The sequence below is a fragment of the Gobio gobio genome (genome assembly GCF_949357685.1).
Source record: "Gobio gobio genome assembly, chromosome: 5".
NCBI classification, from domain to species: domain Eukaryota; kingdom Metazoa; phylum Chordata; class Actinopteri; order Cypriniformes; family Gobionidae; genus Gobio; species Gobio gobio.
This window is the reverse complement of record NC_137101.1, coordinates 26,969,105-26,996,151: the sequence shown is the minus strand read 5'-3', so window position 1 is coordinate 26,996,151 and position 27,047 is coordinate 26,969,105. Positions and strand designations below refer to the sequence as shown.

At 41.6% G+C, this 27,047-nt stretch overlaps 1 protein-coding gene across 1 annotated transcript; it reads left to right on the top strand.

Annotated features, from left to right (window-relative positions):
• Positions 1-1,881: 1,881 nt before the first annotated feature.
• Positions 1,882-26,796, top strand: LOC307126265 (solute carrier organic anion transporter family member 1C1-like; the record flags this gene model as incomplete). The annotated part of the gene is made up of 15 exons (XM_079816727.1): positions 1,882-1,944; positions 2,109-2,250; positions 2,448-2,580; positions 2,952-3,058; positions 3,163-3,315; positions 3,426-3,524; positions 7,454-7,651; positions 7,789-7,953; positions 8,047-8,242; positions 8,407-8,557; positions 8,650-8,834; positions 10,440-10,504; positions 10,640-10,757; positions 10,832-10,969; positions 26,685-26,796. 15 exons carry the CDS (start codon positions 1,882-1,884, stop codon positions 26,794-26,796), a joined length of 2,025 nt encoding a protein of 674 aa, XP_079672853.1.
• Between the last annotated feature and the right edge of the window lie 251 nt (positions 26,797-27,047).

The following is a 27,047-nucleotide window of genomic DNA, read 5'->3' as shown; positions in this document are numbered from 1 at the left end:
GAGGAATGATGGATCCGCCGAACCCAGCACAGCCAGCATCCTCTCCATTAACTCAGATGGCTTGCTATCGCCCAGGCCATTCAGGGAAAGCAGGCGGTCTGCTTTCTCCAGCTCTGACAGCTCAAAGAGGTTCAGAAGGAATGTTTTAAGCGCGTTGTACTTGCCGTCAGCCGGAGGAGCCTCTAATAGCGGCATAGCCCTGGCTGTCGTCGAGGCATCCAAAGCCGCTACTACATGGAAATATTTTGTAACGTCCTGTGTTATCCCTCTCAACTGAAACTGAGCCTCGATGTGCTGAAACCACGGCCGTGGATTGTTCTGCCAAAAGTCCGGCAACTTGATGGTGGCCGCATAGATCGCGCCGACATTAGCCGCGCCGCTAACAGCGGCCTGCACCGCGGCCGCATCATTTTCACCACCGCCGTTGTGTGACATAATTCAACTCGCGTCGGGGTCACCAATGTGGAGTGTTATAAGTGAAGAGACTGGAGACAGAGATGCGTCGAGTCGACTTTACTATCCACTTCAAACATACATTACTTTACAGCGAAATGTAAACAACAGTCACACAACGTTAACCCGGAAGTGCTTAACTCAAAACCCCGCTCCCTTAAAGGTACAGTCTCTGGGTGAATGTCTCTCTATTTAACTTGTGGGTCACCACAGTATTATAATTACTTATTAACACGTGCTGTGATTTATTGAGTTCTAATGGTCTAATTGTGTTTAAACTACTTTATCAGTATGTCTGGGAACAGCTGCTATGGAGGATGGCCCACAGTAAACCTTCATTGGGGCCCAAAAGTGCAAAACTGCTATGGGCCCCTGGGCAAGCACAACTGTGCAACGCTTAAATAAAAATAAACTCTCTCCCTGACTAACATTGCATCCTAACAGTAAATCAGCATTAATGTATACAAGCTGCATTTAGTACATTGTTATTACTCATTATAAAGAATGTAAAATGTCTCAGAATTACAATTCGATAAATCTCAAAAGCCAATTTTTGCCACAAATATAGCCATTTAGTCAATTTCATTATTGTTGCATCAACATGTAAACTTGTTTAAAAAAAAAAAAACTACTGCATGTAATGGTGATGGTTTTTAGTTTGTTCTACAATAGGTTTAAAGGAACACTCAGTGCAAGTTAAAGATTAATAAAACTGTCTAATGGCTTGTAGGTGAATATAAAGAGATGCCGCTTTGGGCATATTTCAACTGCTTGTTCAACTGCTTCCTCTCTAAGACACATCTGGACATGTAAGTGTTTCAAACTTGTGAACTTCTTTGCTTTTGATTACAATTTATTTTCCCTTGGATCATGAAATGATAGAAGTGGATGGATACTTTTTTTAATAAAAAGAAAGTGTAATATTTGGATCGAACATAAGTCTTGTACTGCTTAAGTCGGTTAAGAAGTGGTTCTCAACTTAATTTTTTTGTCAGTTTTTTTAAGACATCAAGGCAGTTCAACATAGTATAAAAATGGCTGATTGTACAAAAGTAATACAAATAATATTTAAATAAATAATTGAAAAATTATTAATATTATCATGAACCGCATAATCCCAACAATATGCTAAAATATGAACATGAATGGACTGAAAGGGAAAATTGTTTAGTGTGTCAACATTTTATTATTACCATTTTATTTTATTTGTTTCTATTTGTTTATTTTATTACTATATATATATTTTTGTTTGTTTGTTTGTTTGTTTTTTTGTTTTCCATTTTACCACATTAGCACACAACTTTAACTTTGCAGAGTTTGTCTTCTTTCATCTTTCATCAGTTTGTTATTTGTCTACCTCTTCACTAGCCCATAGTGAAGACCATGACTGTGGAGGGCAGTATGGATGGGTTCTTTGAGCCCAGACCAATGGAGTATTCAGACAGTAATAAGAAAACATCTAGGACCAAATGCTGCTCCCCAAGCCTGAAGGCAAGAGACATTGTCTTTGACTATATGCAAGTTCAAATGAGAAACAAGCGTAAAACCACTATCAGCTGATTATTTGTTTTAATAATGGTATATAATAGCTGTAATACTTAAAAAAAGGTTAAATCTGCTGACTTAATCTCTTTTCTACCCTTGTGCCTGGAAAGATCTTTATTGGTGTCCTTGCCTTCTGCTATTTCTCCAAATCTCTGACGGGAGCTTACACCAAAAGCACCATCACTCAGATTGAGAGGCGGTTTGAGATCCCAAGCTCTACTGTTGGTATCATCGATGGCAGCTTTGAAATGGGTGAGTTGAGATGTGTCGAGCTGCACTGAGAAATGAGGGCAGAGGTTCACCCATTAGATGAGTACTTATAGCAGTGAGTTACTGATGCTGTAATGTGACTGATTTGCTGTCCATACTTTAAAAATGGGACAGTTGATTGATAGTATGCTATATGAAACAACATAGAACTTGTTAAATAACGTTACATTTGCTTGCAGGTAATCTGTTGGTAATTACTGTGGTAAGCTACTTTGGCGCTAAGTTTCACAGGCCCAAGATCATTGGAGCAGGGGTCCTGCTGATGGGTATAGGGACACTGGTAATGGCTTTACCTCAGTTCATTATGGGCTGGTGAGTAATGTTCATTGGTCAATGACAAATGAGAGTGTCCATGAGTGTCCTCTCAAGTGCTTAAAATTTTACTCTTTGTACTCATGTACAGTTCCATATGATTTTGAAAAACCTTTATAACATTTTCAAGATTTTTACAAAAAATGTATTTAGTCCAAGCATCAAGTTAAAGGTATATTTACATTATCTAATATTTTAAGAGATTTGTTGATTATAAAAGATGTGTTTTCAAGTGAATATATTTATCAATTGTATTTCAATGTAATATTGAATAAATTAATGGATGGCCATCACATAATACTCATAAATCTCATAAAGATTAGTATTCTTGAAGTTTTTTTACTATTTATGTGTCTGCTTGTTTCTGATAGGTACAAGTACGATACAGCTGCCGCCCACACTAATGATGCTGATAATTTCACAGTGAGATCCACATGCTCACCTGACACCCAGAATACTGTTCAACAGCTTGTTTCCGGTAATGCATGGTTATACTGTATGTAGAAAAGCATTTGGGATATTTTAATTGTGAAATGCAGTAAAATACCCAACAGAGCACTCTATTGAATATGGGTTGTATAGGGTGCCAAAATGGGGAAGAGGAAAGCTCGCCCACATGGGTAATTGTACTGTTGGGAAACATTATTCGTGGCATCGGGGAAGCCAGCATCGGCCCTTTGGGAATGTCTTTCATAGATGACTATGCACACCCAGAAAACTCCGCTTTTTACATTGGTGAGAAAATTATTGTGTGTGTGTGCGTGTGTGTGTGTGTTTTAAATTTCAAACAAAAGTACCCTTGTCCTTCATGGGATTCTGTTCCTTTTTGTTTTCCTCTTCTGTAGGTTGCCTGCACACACTCGGAGTGATCGGACCAGTTTTTGGTTACTCGCTTGGATCTCTGTGTGCTAATCTTTATGTGGACATTGGCTTTGTGAATCAAGGTGAGTTAAAATTTATATACCTTAGAGGTCGCTCAAAAAATTACCAAAAGGAAGTGCATTATTAATTTTTGTTTTGATATGTACCGTAGTAGTACTTCCTCTTGTGGATCAGGAGGCCTCAGTGGATCCGGCAGAATAGGGGGCTTTGGAAAAGGCTGCAGAGCAGGAGTCTCAGGAAAGGCCAGTGGAGCAAGTGACCCAGGATAGGGTCCTAGGGTTTTAGTTAAAACCACAGAAGAGCCAATGGATTAGACAAGCATCTTAAGCAACAAAGTATGTTGCCAACAATAGCCATAAAGGCTTAAGCAACAAGCATGTTGCCCTTACCCAGACTGTTCAGATTAGCAACCAGTGCACAAAGAAAAAGCAAGTGATTAAACAAGCTAACATCGAATTCAAGAGGGCACACAGAATGGTTCTTCCTCTGAGCATCCCAATGCAATATTTCCATAAACTACATGCTGTCTGGAATAAAAGAAAGTAAAGATTAGGAGATCAATATCAATCAAGTGCTACTTACTTATGGTTTATTGGTGAGTTAGAGATGATAGATGGAGACATTCTTAATCTGGAAATTCACCAAAATACTGAAGTAACGTCGGTGGTAACTTCTGGGGGGTATTCCAGAAAGCAAGGTTAACTTACATATATCACATCACATATACCTTTAACTCCCGGTTGATTAACCCAAACATTGCTTACTCGAGGTATGCTGGTTCCAAAAACGAGGAAGTTCAGACAAATCAGAGTATGTTCCCGGTTAACACACAAGACATTCTCAACAGAGCGACAAATCAATGATTCACAATGGAAACAGACGCTAAGAAAAAGCGCGCCATTATTCTTCCTTCTTCTTCTTTTGTTTAATGGCGATTTACATAACTTACTTTGAGCACATTGACACACATGACCTTTTCGTTTAATAAGTATTCTTTATTCACGGAGAATATGATTATATTGTTTGTTTGATGTTAATTAATTGAATGCAGATCCATGTGTGAGATGACAATAAAATAAATAATAAATATATTTGAATTGAATTAACATGCTTTAGAATTAATATATAATATTGTATATTATATAACTGTAACAATATAACTTATTTTGTTATATTAATATAACTATATAAATTATATAACACTCATCTGAATAACTCTTAAGCAAACTAACCCTGGAACATAAACTGCTCTGGAGCAGGTATGTTCAGAGAGTGAGTTGCTATGGCTACTTATATACCCCGAAAGTTACCTCAGTTTTTGCAACCGAAAATTGAAGTTATCTGTTTATTTACTCTTAAACATACCCGGGTATGTCCCATAACCTGCTTTCTGGAATACCCCCCTGGTTCACATGGACTTAAGTAGCAAACATGTAATGTTACCAATAACAACTGTATAGCTTAATGCAACAAGTGATCCTAGATATCTTTAAAGTCACAAATATGTAAGAATTTTCATTGAAATTATTTAGTTAACATGTGTACTTGCATTATCCTAAATAAGCTAAAGCACAGCATGTTGCCAATAATAGCCAGGCAAGTCTAAAGAACAAGCAAGATTACAATGATAAACAGATGAGCAATACAACCAATACAACCAGAAAACCTTTGCAATTTGCTGATACATTATAAGCTCAATGAACAAACATGAGCTGAGCTTAGTACGGTATGTTGGCAATGATAGCCTTAATTACTAACGTGTTGTCTTCCTAGAGCTACCCACAGCAGAACCGATATTCTGCCCACATCACCAAAATTATTTCGCTATTCCCTGGCCATCACTGACTGCAAGCTTCTTGAACAATTTGCACTGTACAAAATGTTATACAAATGAGTGACCTGACTTGATGGGTTTAAGCAAAGCATGTTGGCAGCATTAAGTATATCACTTTGTCAATATGATCACAAGCCTTGCAACAAAGCATGTTACTGAAAACACTATATAAGCCTTAAGACGTAGAAAAAACGTAGAAAACGTAGCTTCGTAAAATGTTCAGAGATTAATGGAGGGATATAGCCAATTGTGACGTGGACGCTTGATCTCCTTCTTGCGGTGAGTGCAGAGCTCATCTAAACTTTGTTCTTGAGGCAGTCATTAGTATAACTTCAGCGAGATTGTGGGTAAAGAGTCCATGTCAATAATGCAGTGATGCGAGAAGCAGTACTTACTCAGGTCAATTCCAAATCAAGCAACTTATGATCAATGCGCAAATTCACAAACATCGTGAAATCCGTGTGGATAAAATTCCGATTGCATTATTCCTATGTGATTTTTCCCACCGAATTCACAGTTGAACTAGCTATTGAGCAATGTGATAAAGTTGCCGATAATACTGAATGGACCTTATATATAAAGATGCTGATAGGTGTTGTATTCCTAATGGTAGATGTAGATAAGCTGAGAGTTAGCTGATGCAAACTTGACTAACATGACCTCCCAGAACTAACGCTACGTTTGTTTTGTTTTTTCCACGAGTGGCGTTTATTCTCACTTAAGCCCCGGGTATACTTTGGCCGGCCGTCACACAGTCCGCGTGCAACAGCGCATGCGCCAGCAGTACAGAAGAGTCCATTAGGTGGCAATACGCACAGTATTGAGCACAGTGTTCAGCCGTCGAAGAAGAGTGTGAAAAGACCGGTTTAAAATATCCTTCTCCATCGTTTTTGATTCTTCAGTGTTTCTTCCAAACTATGTTGCAATGGTGGATGCACTACAGTTCTTCTCCGATCATGCCCAGCGAATGTCCCGTTGATGACAGGACTCGGTGCCCTCCGATGTCTGGTAGAGCATGGACTCAGTGTTGCCCTCCGATGTCTGGTAGAGCATAGAAAAAACATTTACTGCGCATGTGTCGAACGCGATCATCCACACGCATCTGTGGTGTAGTATACTTTGAAAGACACATGGACAGGGCTGCGCATATGACGTGTCCGGGCGTGGAAAGTGAAGCATACCCCGGGCTTTAAGCTTACGATGCTCCTACATCCTATTCAGCGGATGCAACTGGGACCACTGAGGTGGTCTTCAGGCTGTAGATGGACTGAGCACACCCTCCATTACTGTTACCAGGAGAACAGACCACTTTGGTAGCTTGGGGAAAACAGGACTCTCTGTCTAATCAGGAGAAACAGAATTAGGGTAGCCCAACACATGAGGCCATGGTGAAGCTAGAGGAACTAGGAGTCTGGCAGAATAAATGAACATAGGTAACAAGGTAAAACTGGAGGGAGGAGTGACCCAGAGGGTAAGTGAAAAGAGGGACCCCTGAGGAGGTGATGGATGGAAAAACCATGGAGGAGCTGGTGGAGTAGTAAAGGTGGATTTGGGTTGGTCTTTATAGCCAGAACAAAAGGTTCAATGGAGACTCCCATCTGAGAGAATAGCCCATGAGTGGCCTCTATGGTCAGGAAAAAGGTACTCAGGGACTCAGACCTCACTGGCAGAAGGATGTATGGTTGATCTCCACTACAGAGATGGCAGGGACGAAGATGTGGTTGCTCTCAATGGTTGAGATGAAGTGTCATCACCTTGTCCTCAGGGAGAAGTTAAGATCCCACTGTGTTCATAATAAAGGCCTGGTCTTCTTTCAGGTAGACAACACATACAAACTGATGGTGAACCCAAGTGCAGGATGTTGTTTTTGTAGGTTATGGATCGTGAACAGGTAAGCATGATAAAAGAAAAGGAACAGTTGGAATTACAAGACAGGCAATAAACCAACTAAGAACAGTTAAGTCCTTTTGTCCTTATCAGAGATCAGAAACTGAGTGACTGTGGTGAGTGTAAATTTTGTCCTTGATAGGAGGTGTGATAGAATACATAGAATGGGCGAATAGTGAATTGAGGTGGTGAGCCCAGTGGAGGTGTAACATATATATTTTTCGAACACATATTATATTGTTTATTTGTATATTTTCTTCTGATTGTCAGAGAGTGTGACCATCACCCCTCAGGACTCTCGCTGGGTCGGGGCCTGGTGGTTGGGTTATATGGTTTCTGGGCTGTTGACTGTCCTTGCTGCTTTGCCTCTCTGGTTCCTGCCAAGAGCTTTACCTGAAAAAACCTCTGAGCTATACCACCCCTCAAACCAACATAAACACACACCCAGCATTACAGAGATAGCTAAAGGTATGGCAGCCTTACACATAACACAAAGGTTAGATGCATACAATTTAGGTTTGCAGTTCTACTATTACACTTTAAAAAAGTAAAATAAAAGAGAGTGTTCTAAAAAAATATGTTATGCTTATTTGCTTGCTTTCTAGATTTTGGACCATCTCTGAAGCGTCTGCTCACCAACAAGATCTATCTCCTGTACCTGATTTCCAACGTAATGCAATTCAATGCCTTTGCCATATTCACAACATATATACCAAAATATTTGGAACAGCAATTTGGACAAAGTGCATCCAAGACCAACTTTCTCTTAGGTGACAACTGCCATTATTACTGGCATGTTTACTTTTATTTATTTTTTTATTTTTTTGCTGACTGTGAGTTGAATGTGCTTATAATTTCTGTAGGAGTGACATCTATTCCGCCAGTGGCTCTGGGTATGTTCCTGAGCGGGTGGATAATGAAGAGGTTTAAACTGGATCTGCTGGGCTCAGCAAGAATGTCGTTTTTCACGGCTATTGCTGCATTGTTTCTCACCATACCTTACTTCGCTCTTAGCTGTGAAAATATAGATGTCGCTGGGGTCACAGTGCCCTATCAAGGGTACTTCATCTACATCTACAATCATACTCTTTGTATATATCTTATTGCATCATAGAAACTATACATTATCCATCAATTCAATCTACCCATTTAACAAATTGCTTGCCCTATGAACAGAGTCACAGAAATATGTAATATAATATAATCTATTATTTATGTGGCAGATCTGTAGAAGTTCAGAATCTCACTTCTTGCAATGCCGGCTGTGGGTGTCCTGACTTCCAATGGGATCCAGTGTGTGGACAGAATGGAGTGACCTACATCTCTCCTTGTCACGCAGGCTGCAGTTCTACTAGTGGCACAGGACGGAATATGGTAAACAACTATCTCAATTTATTGACCTCAAATTCATTATTACATGTTTTTGAGTTTCTTTCTTTTTCTTTTTTTCTGCTTGTGTTTGTCAGACATTTCACCACTGTGCATGTGTCCAGAGCTGGGGAATGAGTGCTGGGAACTCCTCTGCAGTGCTTGGACAGTGTTCACGAGAGAGCAGCTGTACTAGAATGTTCTACATCTATCTGGCACTGCAGTCTTTTGCATTCTTTGTGTTCTCTCTGGGCGCTGTTCCCTTCTTCGTCATCTCATTGAGGTTCTGTTTATATGTTTATACACTGTAAAAAATGTAAGGCCTCTCCAATTCAAAATGTTCTAGTGACCGATCACATCTAAATTTTTCAATTGGCCAAATTGAATTTCTGTGAATTGAATTGTATCCATTGTGGCAACAGTCTGTTAACATGGGCTCAATTAGAAATAATATGTTGAGCCAATGAAAAAATTTAATTTACCAACACTGTAAAAAATTTCAGGCCTCTCCAATTTAAAATTTTCTAGTGACCGATCATATCTAAATTTTCCAGTTGGCCAAATTTAATTTCTGTGAATTGATACAATTTAATTCACAGAAATTAAATTTGGCCAACTAAAAAATGTAGATGTGATCGGTCACTAGAAAATGTTGAATTGGAGAAATGTTTTACAGTGAAACTGTGAGATTGGTCCAATTAAATATTTTAAATTGTAGTAACAATTGTCTATTTCTCACTGTCCCAAAAGACAAAAATGACTAAAAACATAAATATATTAAGCAAAATGAACACAGACAACAGGGTTGACATTTTTTCACATTACTTTATTACCAAGTCAATTCCAACACAGGATATTTGGTGAAAATACCTTATTTTCAATAAGGAAAAACTCTGAATATTCAAGAAGTCTCTGCATAACAGGATGTCTTAATGTGGTGAAGAAAGCGCGGCACTGCATAGGCTAAAAACCTGCAAATAAAAATAAAAACATTAATAATATAAATAATAACATTAATGACAAAATTCCCCTGCATCACATCTGGCAAGTGACAGAACAGATGTTACTTCATTATATAATGAGGATGAGACGAATGAATGGACGAATAAGAAAATTGCGAGGTGACGTGTTTGATATTAAAGCGCAATAAGCCCTGAAAGAGGCCGACGCCAAATGCAATCTCCGGCACCGCGTTCAACGGTTGCATAGAGCACATATCACACAAATGACTTAATTTACTTATTACCTATTATTTTAGACATATAAGATATGAGGAAAATAAAACTATTGGCTACCATTAGACAATTATGTGGTAAATGAGAACACACTCATGAAACCAATGAATGCATGAACTTGTGATTATACAAAATGTTTTTTTAAACTTCCTACTGGGTCATAAAGCAAAACTCTGGAGAATAATGTCAGTGCTCAATACTCACCAACGTCGAATTACAATACCGAATGACGACGAATATCTCTATTCTCTTGGGAATGATTGTTTCGGTCTTCAGCACCGGCTGGTTTGGCACTGCAGTCTGCTCCGCATTCAAAATCTCCACACAAGCGGTTTTCCTCAAGCGCATTTTGACACAGTTTTTTGGACGTAGGACTTGTTCATCCAACATGGATTTTTCACTTCGACTTCATAGATTGACTGAACATAATTAAATATGTTCGGTGAATATACAATTTTAATTTTGAGTGAAGACCTTTAGCTATGATTAGTACAATGCATCTTTTTGCATGGGGATAATTATTTGGAAGTCATTTATTGGGCCAATATTGGATCAATTTTCACAATTTTTCCTTTTTTTTTTTTTTTTTTTTACAGTGTATACCATATTTATATGGATGAAATTTGTATTTAATGTTTAACATGTTCTTGCAGAATTGTGGATCCTGAGCTGAAGTCCCTCTCAATGGGCATGCTACTGTTAGTTTTAAGAGCTTTGGGTAAGTTCACATTTGGAGTTGCTAGTAGTGTATTGTTTTGAAGGAGTTCCCCAATCATTTTAAATAATTCACAGATATCATTCACATTAAGGTCTGACACAGCATTGCTTTTAATGTAATTTCACTCTTTTAAAGGTGGTATTCCTGCTCCCATTTACTTTGGTGCTCTTATTGACTCTGCCTGTCTGAAATGGGGTCTCAAGAAATGTGGTGGAAGAGGTTCTTGTAGAATGTATGACACCGAGACTTTTAGGTGAGCAAATCTGGCAGGACAATTCTAAGTAGCCCCTACTGATGCATATTAAAATGTAATGTGACCCCCATCAGGTTCCTGTTTCTGGGACTGGTCAGCTGTCTGCGAGTATTATCATATATCCTGCTATGGGTGGCCATCACACAGATTAACAGGAAAGTACAGAACGATAAACGGGTGTCCAAGGACATAGAACTGCTGGAGCCTGTGCTGTATGATCCGGAAAAGCAGAAGACTTTAAAATAATGTATTGTGTTAATTAGGGGCCAAGCACCGAAGGTGCGAAGGCACCTATTGAAATCGTTAGCATTCCTATTATTATTATTATTCATCTTCCGCCATGGGAGTCTATGGCAGCCCATAGAACCGTTTGCGGGAAAGTTATGAAATTTGGCACACTCATAGAGGACAATCTGAAGTGTTAACATAGCAAATTTGGAGTCTCTAACTCAATCCCTCTAGCGCCACCATCAGTCCAAAATTTGACTCATGTTTATGCTAATAACTTTTGAATCATAAGGGCTAGAAGCAAAATTCTCTGATTCCTCTGATTCTTTGGCTCAAGACAATTCGATTGCACCATATGACGTCATTTTCCGTCATAAAAAATTTTCCGCCATTTTGAATTTTCCGAAAAGCCTACTTTTGCAAACTCGTCCTAGACGGTTCATCCGATTTGCACGAAAATTTAACCAGATCATCTTCAGACCATGCTGACAAAAAAAACATGGAATTCAAGTGGATTCGTCAAATCGTTTTCGATAAACGCGCAAACAAATTTTACGTAACGATTGTAAAAACACTTAAGGCAATATCCCCGCAATGCTTTATCGTATTCAAACCAAACTTGGTACATATCATCAAAAGCATAACTTGAGGCAACATGCAGCGTTTCGGCGCAGCGCCACCTACTGGTCCGGAGATACAAAAAATTGTTATTTTTGCTTATAACTTCTGAACTGTTTGTCCAAAAATCATAAAAGCGGTCTTGTTAGATTCAGGACGGTATGCCGAGTCGTTTGATATCCAATTTTACCATATCGGCCATTTTGGCTGTCGGCCATTTTGAATTATGTGCTAAAATGCTGTATTTTATGAACGCATGAACGGATTGTTACGAAACTCGATATGGGTCATCAGCACGATGCCCTGAAGGAGCCTGAGAAGTTTCGAAACCGCTACTCCCATTGAGACGAAACCAGCGTCAGAAGTTCGAAAACATAGGTCGGTAGCTAATCATTAATGCCCAAATGTCAAAATATTGATAGTAAGGGGGTGTAAAATCCAATCAAAGTCAGGTGTCAGTCATTTTTCATGTGTTTTATTCATATAAATGTCTATAACCCCAAAACTAAAAGAGATATTTTCAACAAAATTGACACAGACATGTATGGGCTCACTCCAAGGACACACAAAAAAATGGTAGGATTATGCCACTTGGTGGCGCTATAATAGAACAAAACATGAAATTCCCATTGACTACAATGCAGTATTATGATATAAAATGCTATGCTTCACAAATGAATTGTTGTATCATTACGAAACTTGGTATGTGCCATCAGCACCATGCCTTTAAGCTACTTAAAAGGTTTCAAAACAGCACCGCATGTGGTCCATACTTATAATGAAAAGGCCTCTTGAGGCTATATCTCTGCAATGACATATTGACACTATATTGACACCCTGCTTTGATATATTGACACCAATCTTTGCATGTGTCATTGTTCCCTTATTCTGGCCACACCACATCAATGTAGTAACTGTGCCACCTATTGGTTGAAAGTGATAAATCATTAAATCATTATTATTTACTGTATTTGTCATTTTTCAGCTATTTTGCCTAAAATCACCTTAATAGGTCTTTAATTGCTCATTGCTGCAATTGATCTGACATTGCCAGCCATTTTGGTATGTCTTGTCTTCTTCTTTGCGCTTGGCCCCGATAATGGCTGCTTGCAGCTATATTTTATTTTGTATTTGCTTATGTGTGCTTTGTTATGTACTTTGTTTTGTTTTGTTTTATTTTATTCCTGGGTCATTTTCAAAATATGGTGACAAACATTTTATTAATTTTATTTCTGTGGCCAGGCATCTAAAAATATTTTGTCTCATTCTGGTGCACCCCTTATAACATTCACAGTTATTTATATTTTTATTTAATTTATATAGAAATGTATTATTATAAATTATTTTGTTATCAATGTTAAGAAAGTGTTTTGCAAATAAAAAAGACAGTTTATAAAAGTTAACAGCACAGCTGAGAGGAAGTGCATATATGGTGATTCCCAAATATGGTGATTATCAAGATGGTTAATGGCTCATGTCATTAGAGTGAGGGTTTAATATTCATGTTAAAAATGTTTAATGGTATGTATTTGCGCGCACAGTGTATGACTCTTGCTTCATTGATTCATTAATCAAATAAAGATAAAGAACAAAAGTCAAGTTGACCCAGGTTTTTTTTAAGTATAGTTTTTAACTTTGAAATTTGTTTAAATTTAGTTAAATTTAGAATTAGGATTTTCAAACTTTGTATCATCTTTCATAGCATGGAATCTGACATCAACATTTGTCAACATTGTCCCCATGTAATCATTGACACAATGTTGAGTCAGTGTTGATGCATTGAACGCTAATTGCATTGAATTAACGTTACAAAGTGATGTTGGTTCAGTATCACTCTTGCACCCTCAGTTAATGTTGAAGCAATTTTGAGATTTCAACCACAAATCAATGCTAATATCAGTGAATCAACATTATGAAATGATGTTAGATCAATATCACGTTTTTACCCGCATTTAAAGTTGAAAGGTGAGATTTCAGCCAAAAAAAAATCAATTATAATGTCATTGAATCAACTTTATGAAGTGATGTTGGTTCATTATCATGTTTGCACCTGCATTTAATGTTGAAACAATGGTGAACAAAAAATCAATGACAATGATATTGAATCAACATTACACTATGATTGATTCTACATCACTAATGTTGAATCAATATTGAAATTAACTAAAAATAATCAATGGTAATATTGTTGAATCAACGTTACACTATAATGTTGATTCCCTTTCAGTAGGTCACGTTCGTCGGACGTACCGACGAATTGGGATCACTTCTGGGAGCCCATATCAGCTTCGAGCTATATAGAACCGGCCAATGAACATTTGGCGTTCGCGATTTGCATCTCGCACTCCGCCCCGCACTGCAGGTATAAACGGGAAGCGAGAGCGAATGCACGCTGTCATTCACTTCGGAGCCAAACGGCGAATGAAGACGACTCTCAAGAATCTTGAGTGTAAGCTGCTATTAGCAATAGAGTTTAAAGACCGGAGAGAACGGGAGAAAAGCGTGTTGGAGAGACGGCACATTCCAGCGGGACCGCTGTGACTCGTCTGCTGCTCTGTTAAACAGAGAAAACTGCTGTTTTCACAGCAACAAATTTCTGTTGGTCTGGTTGGGCGTTTTCCTGTTTGAGTACAGGCCCGGGCTGCACTAAATCCCGTGCGCTGTCGCGTTTTCCTCCTGAGTGCTTCAGCACAGAGCGTTTCCTCACAAAAAGAGTTCACGGGTGATGCTGCGTCTTTTTCAAGATGTCATTCCACCCGTGCGTTTCTGGATGCGGTCGTTCCCTGGCGCATACTGATGGTCACAATCGCTGTCTCACATGTTTGGGCAAACAGCACGTTGAGGCGGCGTTTGTGGATAGTTCATGTTCCCACTGCGGAAACATGACTATCTCGGAACTAAGATCGAGACTCTCCTACCTTCGGGCAGGCGGAGTCCCCTTACCCATCCCACGATCTAGTTCTACCCCTAACCCGGGTAGACCTACTTCTTTGGATGGCCAGGGTGATCTGAGGATCACGTTTAGGGCAAACCCGCCGAGTGAAACTCCGCAGGCCCCTATTCCCTCTGTTCCGCAGCCGGTAGAGCTCCCGAGAGAACCCGCCGGTCCCTCCCATGGGCGGCCAGTGGTGACTTTCGGAGCTCCAGCAGACGAACAGATGTTGATCGCTGCATCGGAGGGGGAGTTTCAGTCCTCGGAGGATGAAGGGTCAGCTGTACTGCCTCCCTCTGGGAGAGTGGCAACGGCTGCCCCGGACCCCGATATGACTGCTATGCTTGCCCGGGCCGCCGAAAGGTTAGGGCTCGTGTGGAACCCTCCACCTTGTCCCGAACCCTCTAGGCTGGATGATCGGTTCCTCGGGGCGGCTCGTGCTGGTTCTCAGCGTCCCGCCCCGACACCATTCTTCCCAGAGGTGCATGAGGAGCTCACGAGGTCGTGGACAGCACCTTTTTCTGCCAGAAACCGACCGAGTGACTCCTCCAAGGACCAGCCAAGGGGTACGTGGGGATCCCGCCAGTGGAGCGCGCCGTCGCGATGCAACTGTGTCCGGCGACCGCCTCCAACTGGTGCGGTGACCCACGTCTCCTGTCCCGAGCATGTAAATTCTCCTCCAGTCTGACTGGGAAGGCTTACAAGGCTTGCGGACAGGCTGCGTCCGCTTTGTATGGCATGGCGTTGCTTCAGGTCCACCAGGCCCAAGAACTCCTTGACATGCACGAGGGTAGGCCTGACTCAGAGCTCCTCCGGGAGCTCCGGGCGGCGACGGACCTCGACGAAAGTCACCGCCCGTTCCATTGGTCAGGCGATGTCCATGCTTGTGGTCCAGGAGCGTCATCTCTGGCTCAACCTGGCTGACATGAGGGAGACCAATAAATATCGGTTCCTGGACTCCCCCATTTTGTTGGCTGGGTTGTTCGGCGACGCGGTCGAGAGCTTTGCCCAGCCGTTCTCGGCCGCCCAGAAGCAGACGGAGGCCATCAAGCACATCCTGCCCCGGCGGCCCACTGCTGCCTCCATCCCGCCGCCGGCTGCTTGTCACCGAGGACGTCCACCCGCCGCCGCCTCCGCCCCCGCCAAGGCACCGCAGCAGCCTAACACCAGCCGATGTGATCATGAGACCCCGGCCTGGATATGTGCCCAAGGTTCCCACTACTCCCTTCCGGGATCAAGTGGTGAGCCTGCAAGCGCTGCCTTCAGAGGAGGTAGACCCAGCCCTAGCTTTTCTCTGTCCCATCCGTGCTCTCCGGACTTACGTGGACAGAACGCAAAGCTTCAGGACCTCAGAGCAGCTCTTCATCTGTTACGGAGGCCAGCAGAAGGGAAAGGCTGTCTCCAAGCAGAGGATGGCCCACTGGATAGTGGATGCCATCGTCTTGGCTTATGAGTCCCAAGACGTGCCCTGCCCGCTCGGGTTAAGAGCCCACTCCACTAGGGGTGTTGCTTCTTCCTGGGCGCTGGCTCGTGGCGCCTCGCTGACAGATATTTGTAGAGCTGCGGGCTGGGCGACACCTAACACGTTCGCTAGATTCTATAGCCTCCGTGTAGAGCCGTAATCTTCCTGTGTGCTCACTTCCCATAGTCAGTAACACCGAAGTGCCTGTTCCAGTGTTGGCTTGCTGCGCCATTCCTTCCCCTATGGTAGACGGATACGTGAGCTTATCTGCTCCAGTCGAGTTCCCCAGAACGGCGAACCCTGTTGAGTCCTCCGCAACCCATGGCAGTCGGACATGGCGGAGCGTTCGACGCCAGGTCTAACACTCGTATGCATTGGTGGAACTTGTGTTAGGCTGGGTTCCATACAGGGAGTGCAGAATTATTAGGCACGTTGATTTTCTGATCATATTTTTTTTCCAGGCACATTTGACCAATTCCAAACCACAGTAATCCTAATAACAACTATTGATTTAGTATTTAATAATGTATAAGTGATATATAATTGTTCATGAAGGCTGGAAATGAAAATCACCTTATATTCAGGTGTGCAGAATTATTAGGCATGTTTTATTTTACAGATAAATTGAGCCAAAAAAGAGATTTAACTCAGACTGAAAAGTCAAAAAGTATTAAATGCCCACGAGAAGGATGCAATACTAATGCAATACTAGACATTGCAGTTAAGGCGTGACCATTGGACAGTGAAATGCTCGTTGGGTCAGCAGGATCTGACAAAAACATGTGGCGGAGAAAAGACACGTTAACTGCAAAAGAATTAAGAATTAAGGTGAAGAATTAAGGGTGAAACCATCAGGAACCCTTTAGACTCCAGCGCCACCATTTTCCAGAGCTGCAACCTACCTGGAGTCTCCAGAAGTGCAAGGTGTCAGGATCTCAGAGACTTCAGTTAGGTAAAGAATCCTAAAAAATGACCCCCACTAGATAAGAATCACAAGCTGAAGTGTTGTAAAATACATGAAGAAGGCTTTTTTATAGGCTTTATAGGTTTTATAGGTTGAGAATAACTCTTGAAGGACCAGCACCACATCCTCTAGTACCACTGTTTGAAGAATTCATCTTCCAGAATCTGGCAGTACGTTTTGGGAGTTCATTTTAGTCCATCCTGTAGTCCGTTTTGCAGAGATGGACTAAAAATTAACTCCCAAAACGTACTGCCAGATTCTGGAAGATGAATTCTTCAAACAGTGGTACTAGAGGATGTGGTGCTGGTCCTTCAAGAGTCATTCTCAACCTATCTGTCCATAAAGCCTATAAAAAAACCTTCTTCATGTATTTTACAACACTTCAGCTTGTGATTCTTATCTAGTGGGGGTCATTTTTTAGGATTCTTTACCTAACTGAAGTCTCTGAGATCCTGACACCTTGCACTTCTGGAGACTCCAGGTAGGTTGCAGCTTTGGAAAATGGTGGCGCTGGAGACTAAAGGGTTCCTGATGGTTTCACCCTTAATTCTTCACCTTAATTCTTAATTTTTTTGCAGTTAACAGGTGTCTTTTCTTCACCACCTGTTTTTGTCTGACCCTGCTGACCCAACGAGCATTTCACTGTCCAATGGTCACGCCTTAACTGCAATGTCTAGTATTGCATTAGTATTGCATCCTTCTCGTGGGCATTTAATACTTTTTGACTTTTCAGTCTGAGTTAAATCTCTTTTTTGGCTCAATTTATCTGTAAAATAAAACATGCCTAATAATTCTGCACACCTGAATATAAGGTGATTTTCATTTCCAGCCTTCATGAACAATTATATATCACTTATACATTATCAAATACTAAATCAATAGTAGTTATTAGGATTACTGTGGTTTGGAATTGGTCAAATGTGCCTGGAAAAAAAATATGATCAGAAAATCAACGTGCCTAATAATTCTGCACTCCCTGTATGTTGTGACCCCCACGGCGGTCCCATATGTGTATTCTTCCACGGTACGGCTCCCTACGGTGAGCCCGTGTCTTTCCTCAGGAAGGTGTTGTCCCCCTCCTCTAATTGGCCGGGGCCAACCCTGGGACTTCCGTATGTTGTGCTGCCCACGGCCAGCCCATACGTGTATTCTCCACATGGTAACTCCCTCTGGGCATGATGTGGCTTCCGCAGCGGCCTTCACAGGCACGCTTTCCCAGCATTATCCAATACAGTCAGCTGAGTGGGTCTTGCGGAACAGCAGCTTTGACTCTCCCTGCGTGAATTCCCCGCCCGCATCAGATCGGGGTCTGAGGGGCTCATCGCTGGGCGCTGGAAGTGGTAGTAACTATGGCATTTTCCAAAGGGATCCCAATTCGTCAGTACGTCCGACATACGTCGAACGTGACCGACTGAAAGGAAACGTCTCGGTTACGTATGGTAACCCTCTTTCCTGGAAGGAGGGAACGGAGACGTACGTCCCGTCGCCACAGTTGCTGTACCATCACTGCAGGTCGAGCCACTAAGTTTGGCTCCACAGTGAAAAACAGCGTGCATTCGCTCTCGCTTCCTGTTTATACCCGCAGTGCGGGGCAGAGCGCGAGATGCAAATCTCGCACGGCAATTGTTCATTGGCCGGTTCTATATAGCTCGAAGCTGATAGGGGCTCCCAGAAGTGATCCCAATTCGTCTGTACGTCCGACGTACGTCTCCGTTCCCTCCTTCAGGGAACGAGGGTTACCATACGTAACCGAGATGTTCTACATCACTGCTGTTGAATCAATACTAAAATTATCAAAAATAATATTTGGGGATATTGTTTGATCAATGTTACAATGTGATGTTGATTCTAAGTCAATTTTGTTGAAACTGAAAATACAACAAATGTAATGACAACATAAAATTATGTTGCCATCTTATGTACCAAGTTAATTTTGACACTTCAATGGTGTCAACAAATTCCTGATTATTTCAAATATAAATGACACCTTCCCAGCAGTTGAATAAATGTATTTTATTTGACAGTTTAACACAATCAATCAATGACAAAAAATATATAAAAGATAATTCTTTAAAAAAAGAAAGGGGACGGAATAGGACAAAAGCATTACAACCTTTAAAAGTTGATTGAACTGCTGGGAAGGTGTCATTGATACACTTTGAAATGGTAGTTAAAACATGTTTCAGCATTACCTTGGTACATCAGATGGCAACATTGTTTTATGCTGGCATTTCATTTCAGTTGTATTTTCAGTTTCAATTTTCAGATCAATCAATATTACCAAAGATTATTTTTGTTAATTTCAGTGTTGATTCAACATCAGTGATGTAGAATCAACATCAGTGTAACGTTGATTCAATAATATTACCATTGATTATTTTTGTGAATTTCAATATTGCTTCAGCATTCGTGATGTAGAATCCATCATAACATAACGCTGATTCAACAATATTTCCATTGATTATTTTTGTTAATTTCAATATTAATTCAACATCAGTGATGTAGATTCATCATAGTGTAATTTTGATTCAATATCATTACCATTGATTTTTTTTGTTGAAATCTCAGCATTGTTTCAACAGTAACTGAGGATGCAAAAGTGATGTTAAAAATATATAATTCTGTAATGTTGAATAAATAATATTACCATTGATTTTGGTTGAAATCTCAACATTGCTTCAACATTAATTGAGGGTGCAAAAGTGATGTTGAAAAAATATCACTTTGTAATGTTGAATCAATGATATTACCATTGATTTTTGGTTGAAATCTCAACATTACTTCAACATTAACATAGGGTGCAAGAGTGATACTGAACAAACATCACTTTGCAACATTACTTCAATGCAATTAGCGTTGACGCATCAACACTGACACAACATTCTTTCAATGATTACATGCTATCTGGGCAGCCATTTTCAGTTCCCCTTCGAGGGAACTCGAACTCGTAAAGCGTCTGAAGAATTAATGGAATCAGCCCAATCCTGATTGGTGTTGCGTCATGACGTATTTTGTGACGGCATACCCGGAAGATACAAAGGGACGTCTGAACACAACAGAGATAGCTTTCTGCTCTTCAGCGTTAGCGCTCTGTGTTTGTGAGTCTTATTTGGTGTTGTTTGTCTACCAACGTTGTTTTCACAAGCATTTTCTTACAGCTTGCGAACTCCGTGGCTGGTCCCGTGCCTGTTGAGGCAGCACGGCTGATCAATCATGGGGCTCGCAGATGGGTCTGTCAAGGGGAACCTGAGAGTGCTGAGGCATCTTCTCCTTCCCTGTTTGACAGTTCCATTGTTCTCCTTCCCCATGTGGAAGCCCGCGCTGCGGCTTTTTCCCCCTGGGGTGGAGGACCCGATGCGTGAGCTGTCTGATTCTGAGGAATTAGACGGGCTTCGTATCGAGGCTCGCCATTTCCTGATGCAAGATTCAATCTCGCGTTGCAGAGGCGGCGCGTAGGTTTCGGGTCTGCTATTAAAGTGATACAACGTGACACGGTGAAAATTCATGTGATACTGTTGGGTGCTGAGGCAACGTGTGGTTTACGAGTCCGTATAAATACAATAAAACAGTATCGTCTGATGATTATGGCTGCATTTAATTCCGAGGAATTAAATGAAATATGATCTGACTTTGAGGAGTTAGATATTCAGCCTATCACTAGCCCCGTTTCCATTACAGATTTGCGCAAAACTTTTGCGATATTTTCTAAAAGTCGACCAAAAAATATTGCGAAATGACAGCGTTTCCATTAACTGATGTTATGCGACTAAAACATTTTTTTTCCTCTCGTGATAAATCATTCCAAAAATTATGCTACGTATGTTGTTAGGTTTATGTATATCCCAGCCACCGCACGTCATTATTTTTAATGGAAAGAGACGTGCGTGTTATAGCACTGATGGCAAGGAAAGCACCTTATACTTGAGCGGCACATATGAGGTGTTATGATAAATTGTGCCATTTTATATTCTATTGTTTTTTTATGAGTTTAATAAAGAACTCGTCTTCTGTCCAAACACACCATTATCTGTAAAGAATGATCGACTTTTACATACGCCAGGTTATTGTGACGCATTGCCACATACAGAGACGAGCGAAAAGTTTGAATTTGCATGGTGGTAACTCAACGTTTTTTTTACCACTTTGTTATTTTGGCTCGGAATTTCATTTTTTGGAAATATAAACTGAATTTAGAAATGCTTTTGAAATGGAAAAACTTTGCGTTTAATAAACAAAATATATTTTTGAAATGAAGACAGCGTTTGGAGTGGAGTGCAAAATAATCTGTTCCCTAAGTCCACGGCCTTTGCTGTTATCGTGAGTGTACACAAATAAAAATAGACAGTTTACTGTTTATAATTATGTCTTGCACTTATCTGTATGGCTAAAAATGACGGAGTATTTCAAGTTTCCGCTGGAATAGCGGAATATTCATCAAAAGGCGACAACAACTTCGTCGGAAAGAGGGTTAAAGAAAACGTAGCCTATTTAGTTTCATATAGTTAGGCTATGTCTAAATATTATAATCTTTTAATTTCATATGTTGATTATGAAAAGTGAGCAGCATGAGTAAAGCACATAATCAGATGCGCATATGTCTGGAGACATGGATTTTGAGCACAATTGAATTGTGTTTTCTAGAAAGTCTTTCTTTAAAATTTATTTCGTTTTGTATAAATTGTATTTTAATTTTGATCAATGTTTAATCAACTATTTGGCTGTAGGCTATATTTAATAAATAAGAAGCAAACCAAGATCGTCGGGAATGGATAGACCTAGTCTTTGAGCAAGGCTGAAACTATAGAGTCTTTCTGTTTTAATACATTTCTTGAATATATGTCATAATTACAGTAGGCCTATAGATAGTTATGATATTTGTGGTTGCACCGGGGTCCGTCATTATAAAGTTACGCCACTTTCCTTATTAGGAGAAAATATATGTCGATTTAACGACATAAGAACTCGTACATACTTGAGTGGAAAAAAAAATTATACATAGGCCCTATGTGAGAGCAATGCATGACCGTACCAGGTGACCTGTAAATGTGAAAAAACTGTTTCCATTGCAGTTTTGCGAAAATTTCCTTTTTCGAATTTCCTGAAAAACCACCTCATGTGAGCGTAAAAACTTTTTTGCGATATATGGGAGTTTTTGTGAAATTGACACGTTTCCATTGGGCGTATTTTCAATTCGCAATTTCAATTTGCGCAATTTGAAGGGTAATGGAAACGCGGCTACTCAGACCATGTTTCACCGTATTTGAGGCTGCATTTAATTCCAATGAATTCAATTAAAATGTTATTTGACTTTGAGGAGTTAGATGTATTTTTTATTTTTTACTCAGCCCATCATTCAGACCAGGTTGCACGGGTTGGGTGATTGTGATGGCATTTAATTCTGAGGAATTGAGTGTCATGTTATCTGACTTTGATAAGTTAGACACTTTTAATCGGTCTGTCACCCAAGCAATGTGTGACTTTGACTTGACTGGATATTCATCTAAGATAGGAGCAAATCATGCATGGGCAGTTCCTGAGGGGGCTGCTTCCATGCATGGTGAGGCTGCTCCTCCTTGGAGCCCTCCAGAAGTTGATGTCGTTCTCGCCACCTTGTGGCCTGCGGGACACATCAGTTTCAGGCAATTGCTAATCGCAGGGTCCGCCCTAGTTTTGCGGCCCTGTCGAGCTGCTCTCTTAGATGAGGCCCCTGCTGGCCAGCCCCCTCTCCCGGGTAGGAGCGATCAAGGTCGCCTACCCTGTGGAGCTTTTGGGAATTGATGCTGTGCTCCAGCCGTCTAGTACGCTTCGGGCCACATCGTTTCTCCGCGCACTCGCGCTGCACCAGCCGCCTCTAGCAAGACCTGCGGCGGTCCAGTAAACGCGTACTTACACCAAAAATCTTCCTCGATTTCGCCCTGCCGGTTAGCCACTTCAGGGGGTCGGGGAGGAGGCTCGCTTGACACCCGAGGTCGGCCTCAAGAGGCTGGTTCCCTTAGCAGATTATCTCAGCGCATGGTTATGCCTCCGAATATATCTGCATGGGCCCTGCGTACTGTAGAATGGGGTTACAGGCCGCAGTTCAGTTCCCCTCCCCCGAAGTTCAACGGGGTGGTCTGGACTGTGGTCGGCCCAGAGCAGGTGCAGGTTATGGAACAGGAAGTACACTCCCTATTGGTTAAGGAGGCCAACACTTTTGAACATATTCCTCTGCCAGACAGGGAGTCCGGGTTCTACAGCCGGTACTTCATAGTTCCTAAGAAGGATGGCCAGTTGCGTCCAACTTTAGATCGGAGGTACTTGGGCCGTTCTCTGAGGAGATTCAGATTCAAGATGCTTAGGCATACGGCCTGGCTTTTTTCCCTTGCGAGTAGCAGCAGTTCGGCATTGAGATGGCGTTCTTGGCTGCTCTCAGTGCTTGGGGTTGAGACTCTACACGCAGTAGCGTGTTGACGCCTTCTCAGAGAACCGTGTTCCTGGGAGCCGTATGGGATTCTCTACGTTGTGGGCACAATTGTCCCCCGTGCGTATCGAGTCCATACGGGCGATGGTCTCCAAAATGAAGCTACAGAATATCTCTTGGCCTGCTGCGCAATTGACCCCTGCAGTGGTGCTTGGGAACCAAGGAGCTTTCCTTGAGGGGAAATCCATTCTGTATGACCAGGGTAACGCGCAGTGGCCTTCGCTCCCTCGTTTCTGCCCCAGGGGCCGGTGCTGGAAGCATCATGCTGCCGGAAGCATCATGTTGCTGGAAGACCGTTTCAACAGATGCCTCCCTCACCGGTTGGGGCGCGGTCATGGAAAGCCACTTTGCAGAGGTCTGTGGGAGACCCGGCATTTCTCCTGGCACATCAACAGCCTGGAAATGCTGGCGGTCTACAAAGCTCTGAGGAGCTTTTTCCCGGACCTCCGCGGCCACCATGTCCTGATACGATCCGAAAATACGGCCATAGTATCGTATCTGAATCATCAGGGGGGCCTGAAGTCGCGCCCTCTATGCAGACTGGCACACCAGGTCCTCCTGTGGTCCCAGGGGAACTGTCGTCCCTCAGGGTGATGTACATCCCCGGGGACCAAAACCAGGGGGCAGACATCCTGTCGAGACAGGGGCTGAGGCCCGGGGAGTGGCGACTCCACCCCGAGGTGGTGGAGGCCATGTGTGAGAGGTTTGGCCCGGTGGAAGTGGATCTCTTCGTGTCTCGAGAGACGTCCCACTGCCCACTGTGGTTCTCCCTCAGCCATCCGGCCCCGCAGGGAGCCCGGTACCTAGGAGAAGGCCTGTCGGCGGGTGTCATGGAGACCTTACTTAGCTCCAGAGCTCCTTCCACCAGGAGGTTGTACAGCCTGAAGTGGAATGTATTTGTATGGAATGTATCCGCCGGTCTTTCCCCGTCCACACTTAAAGGGTTAGTTCACCCAAAAATGAAAATTCTGTCATTAATTACTTACCCTCATGTCGTTCGACACCCGTAAGACCTCCGTTCATCTTCGGAACAGAAATGAAGATATTTTAGTTGAAATCTGATGGCTCTGAAAGGCCTCCATTGGCACAATGGCACGGTTCACTCTCAAGACCTTTAAAAGGTACTAAAGACGTTGTTACAAAGTCCATCTCACTACAGTGGTTCTAAAATAACTTTATGAATCGGCGATAATAGTTTTTGTGCGCAAAAAAACCCTAAATAACGACTTACATAGTGATGACGATTTCAAATATATATATATATATATATATATATATATATATATATATATATATATATATATATATATATATATATATATATATATATATTACTTCTCTTCTTTTGAAATCATACAACTATGATTTCTTGTTGCATTGCTGCATTATTAGGAAGTTAATTGCTATAATATGAATGAAGTTCCAAGTGTCCAACCAAAGGGAACACTAATCACAATTATGATGAGAGGAAGTAGAGGAAATGAGTGATGAGTATATAAAAAATTGCCCCACCTCAAAAACACTTTGCCCTCCCGCCAGCCCGCCTGCTTGTTTTTTTGCTTTGGCAAAATGGTACTCAAACCAGTCAAGTAATGTTTACTTGAGTTTTCTAAGTAATGAAGGCATAGCATGCAAATAGTTCAGATTACATAATTGTTTTCAGTAAGTTCAACAAATGATTGGACATTAAGTAAAGTTTTCTAAAAAAGTCTTAGTAAGAACAACTGTTGGATTTTACAGTGAAGGCATCATGAAGCTTCGAAGCGTTATGAATCAGCAAGTCGATTCAGCAGTTTGAATCGCCAAATTTCAGCAGTTTGGCGGTTTGACACGCGATCCGAATCATGATTCGGCTCGCTGAATTATAACGCTTCGAAGCTTCATGATGCCTTGTTTTGAAATCGGTCAAGGTTTTTTTTGCGCACAAAAACTATTATCGCCGATTCATAAAGTTATTTTAGAACCACTGTAGTGAGATGGACTTTGTAACGACGTCTTTAGTACCTTTTAAGGGTCTTGAGAGTGAACCGTGCCATTGTGCCAATGGAGGCCTTTCAGAGCCATCAGATTTCAACTAAAATATCTTAATTTCTGTTCCGAAGATGAACGGAGGTCTTACGGGTGTCGAACGACATCAGGGTAAGTAATTAATGACAGAATTTTCATTTTTGGGTGAACTAACCCTTTAAGTCCCAACCTGGGACCTGGCAGTGGTGCTCGAAGGGTTGGCCGAGGCCCCCTTTGAGCCGCCTTTGAGCCTCCTCGGTGGCCCTCCTTTCTGGAGCCTGTATGCAAGATATCTGCGAGGCGGCTGGGTGGGCCACCCCGCACACCTTCATTAGAAACTACAGTCTGCATCTCCCTGTGACGTCTGGCACTAGAGTGCTCGCCCCCTAGTTGTGCCTGGTTTCCAGCTTCACACTAGGTAGGGTATGATTGGTGCGGCATAGTGGGTACTCGTTCCCCAAAGTGTCGTCACGATGACGCAGTTCGAGTTCCCTCGAAGGGGAACGTCTCGGGTTATGACTATAACCCTTGTTCCCCGAGCAGGGTCTCGTGTCCACACCAATCAGACAGAGCGCTCGCTTCATCGCAGAACGCTATCTCTGTTGTGTTCAGACGTCCCTTTGTATCTTCTGGGTATGCCGTCACTTACTACGTCATGACGCAACACCAATCAGGATTGGGCTGATTCCATTCATTCTTCAGACGCTTTACACTAGGGGCGTTCCCCAAAGTGTCGTCACGATGACACAGTGTCTCGTTCCCTTCTCGGGGAACAAGGGTTATTGTCATAACCCGAGACGATCTCTCCAGAGATGTTCAATCGGGTTCAAGTCTGTCATATATGGCATTAACATACAGTACAATATAAAAAGTCATCATATAAATAATTGTAATATATGTAATAATTATATGGGTATTTCATACATGGTATAAACCTATATCTTCATATCGTGAGGATGCATATATGTGATAATAATGTATTGCCTTATATGAAACATATATGACATCACTACTCGGATATAGGAACATATATGTACATATATTACATTTCCGTATGGGAAATGTGGAAAAAATTAAGCGCTGTGAATACTTTCCGGATGCACTGTAATTGCATATATCTAAAATAATTTTTTTTTTTTCTAAAAGTCTTTTCTAAATCCAAAGCACCCAATGAGTATCGTAAGCCTTCTTTTACATACTATAATATATTGTCTTCTCATTTACGTTTTATTATCACACATTTTCCATAAATGCAGCTGTGTCTTAACCCCCTCACCAGTAGAGGGCAGCAGATCTGTGTCTCTGGGCCAGTATGTACCCGGAGTTTCACCTCCTACATGGCTGTATCTGTCCTCAGCTCCTTCATAAGCTCTCTGGGCACTACTCCTGGATACATGATCACTATACGGTCAGTTACCACCAGAATATAATTTAGTCTTTGATCCTTGGTAAGGCAAGAATGTGGCAGTGAGTTTTGCTCAGGCAAGCACTCACATATTCTTCAGAAATGGTATTACAGTTTATTTTTTACAATCACTTGGACACATTTCTCGTCACTTTTCAAATCTCTTCACAAAGTGAGTACAATAGCAGTTTATTTGGGTTAAACTGTGAATCAT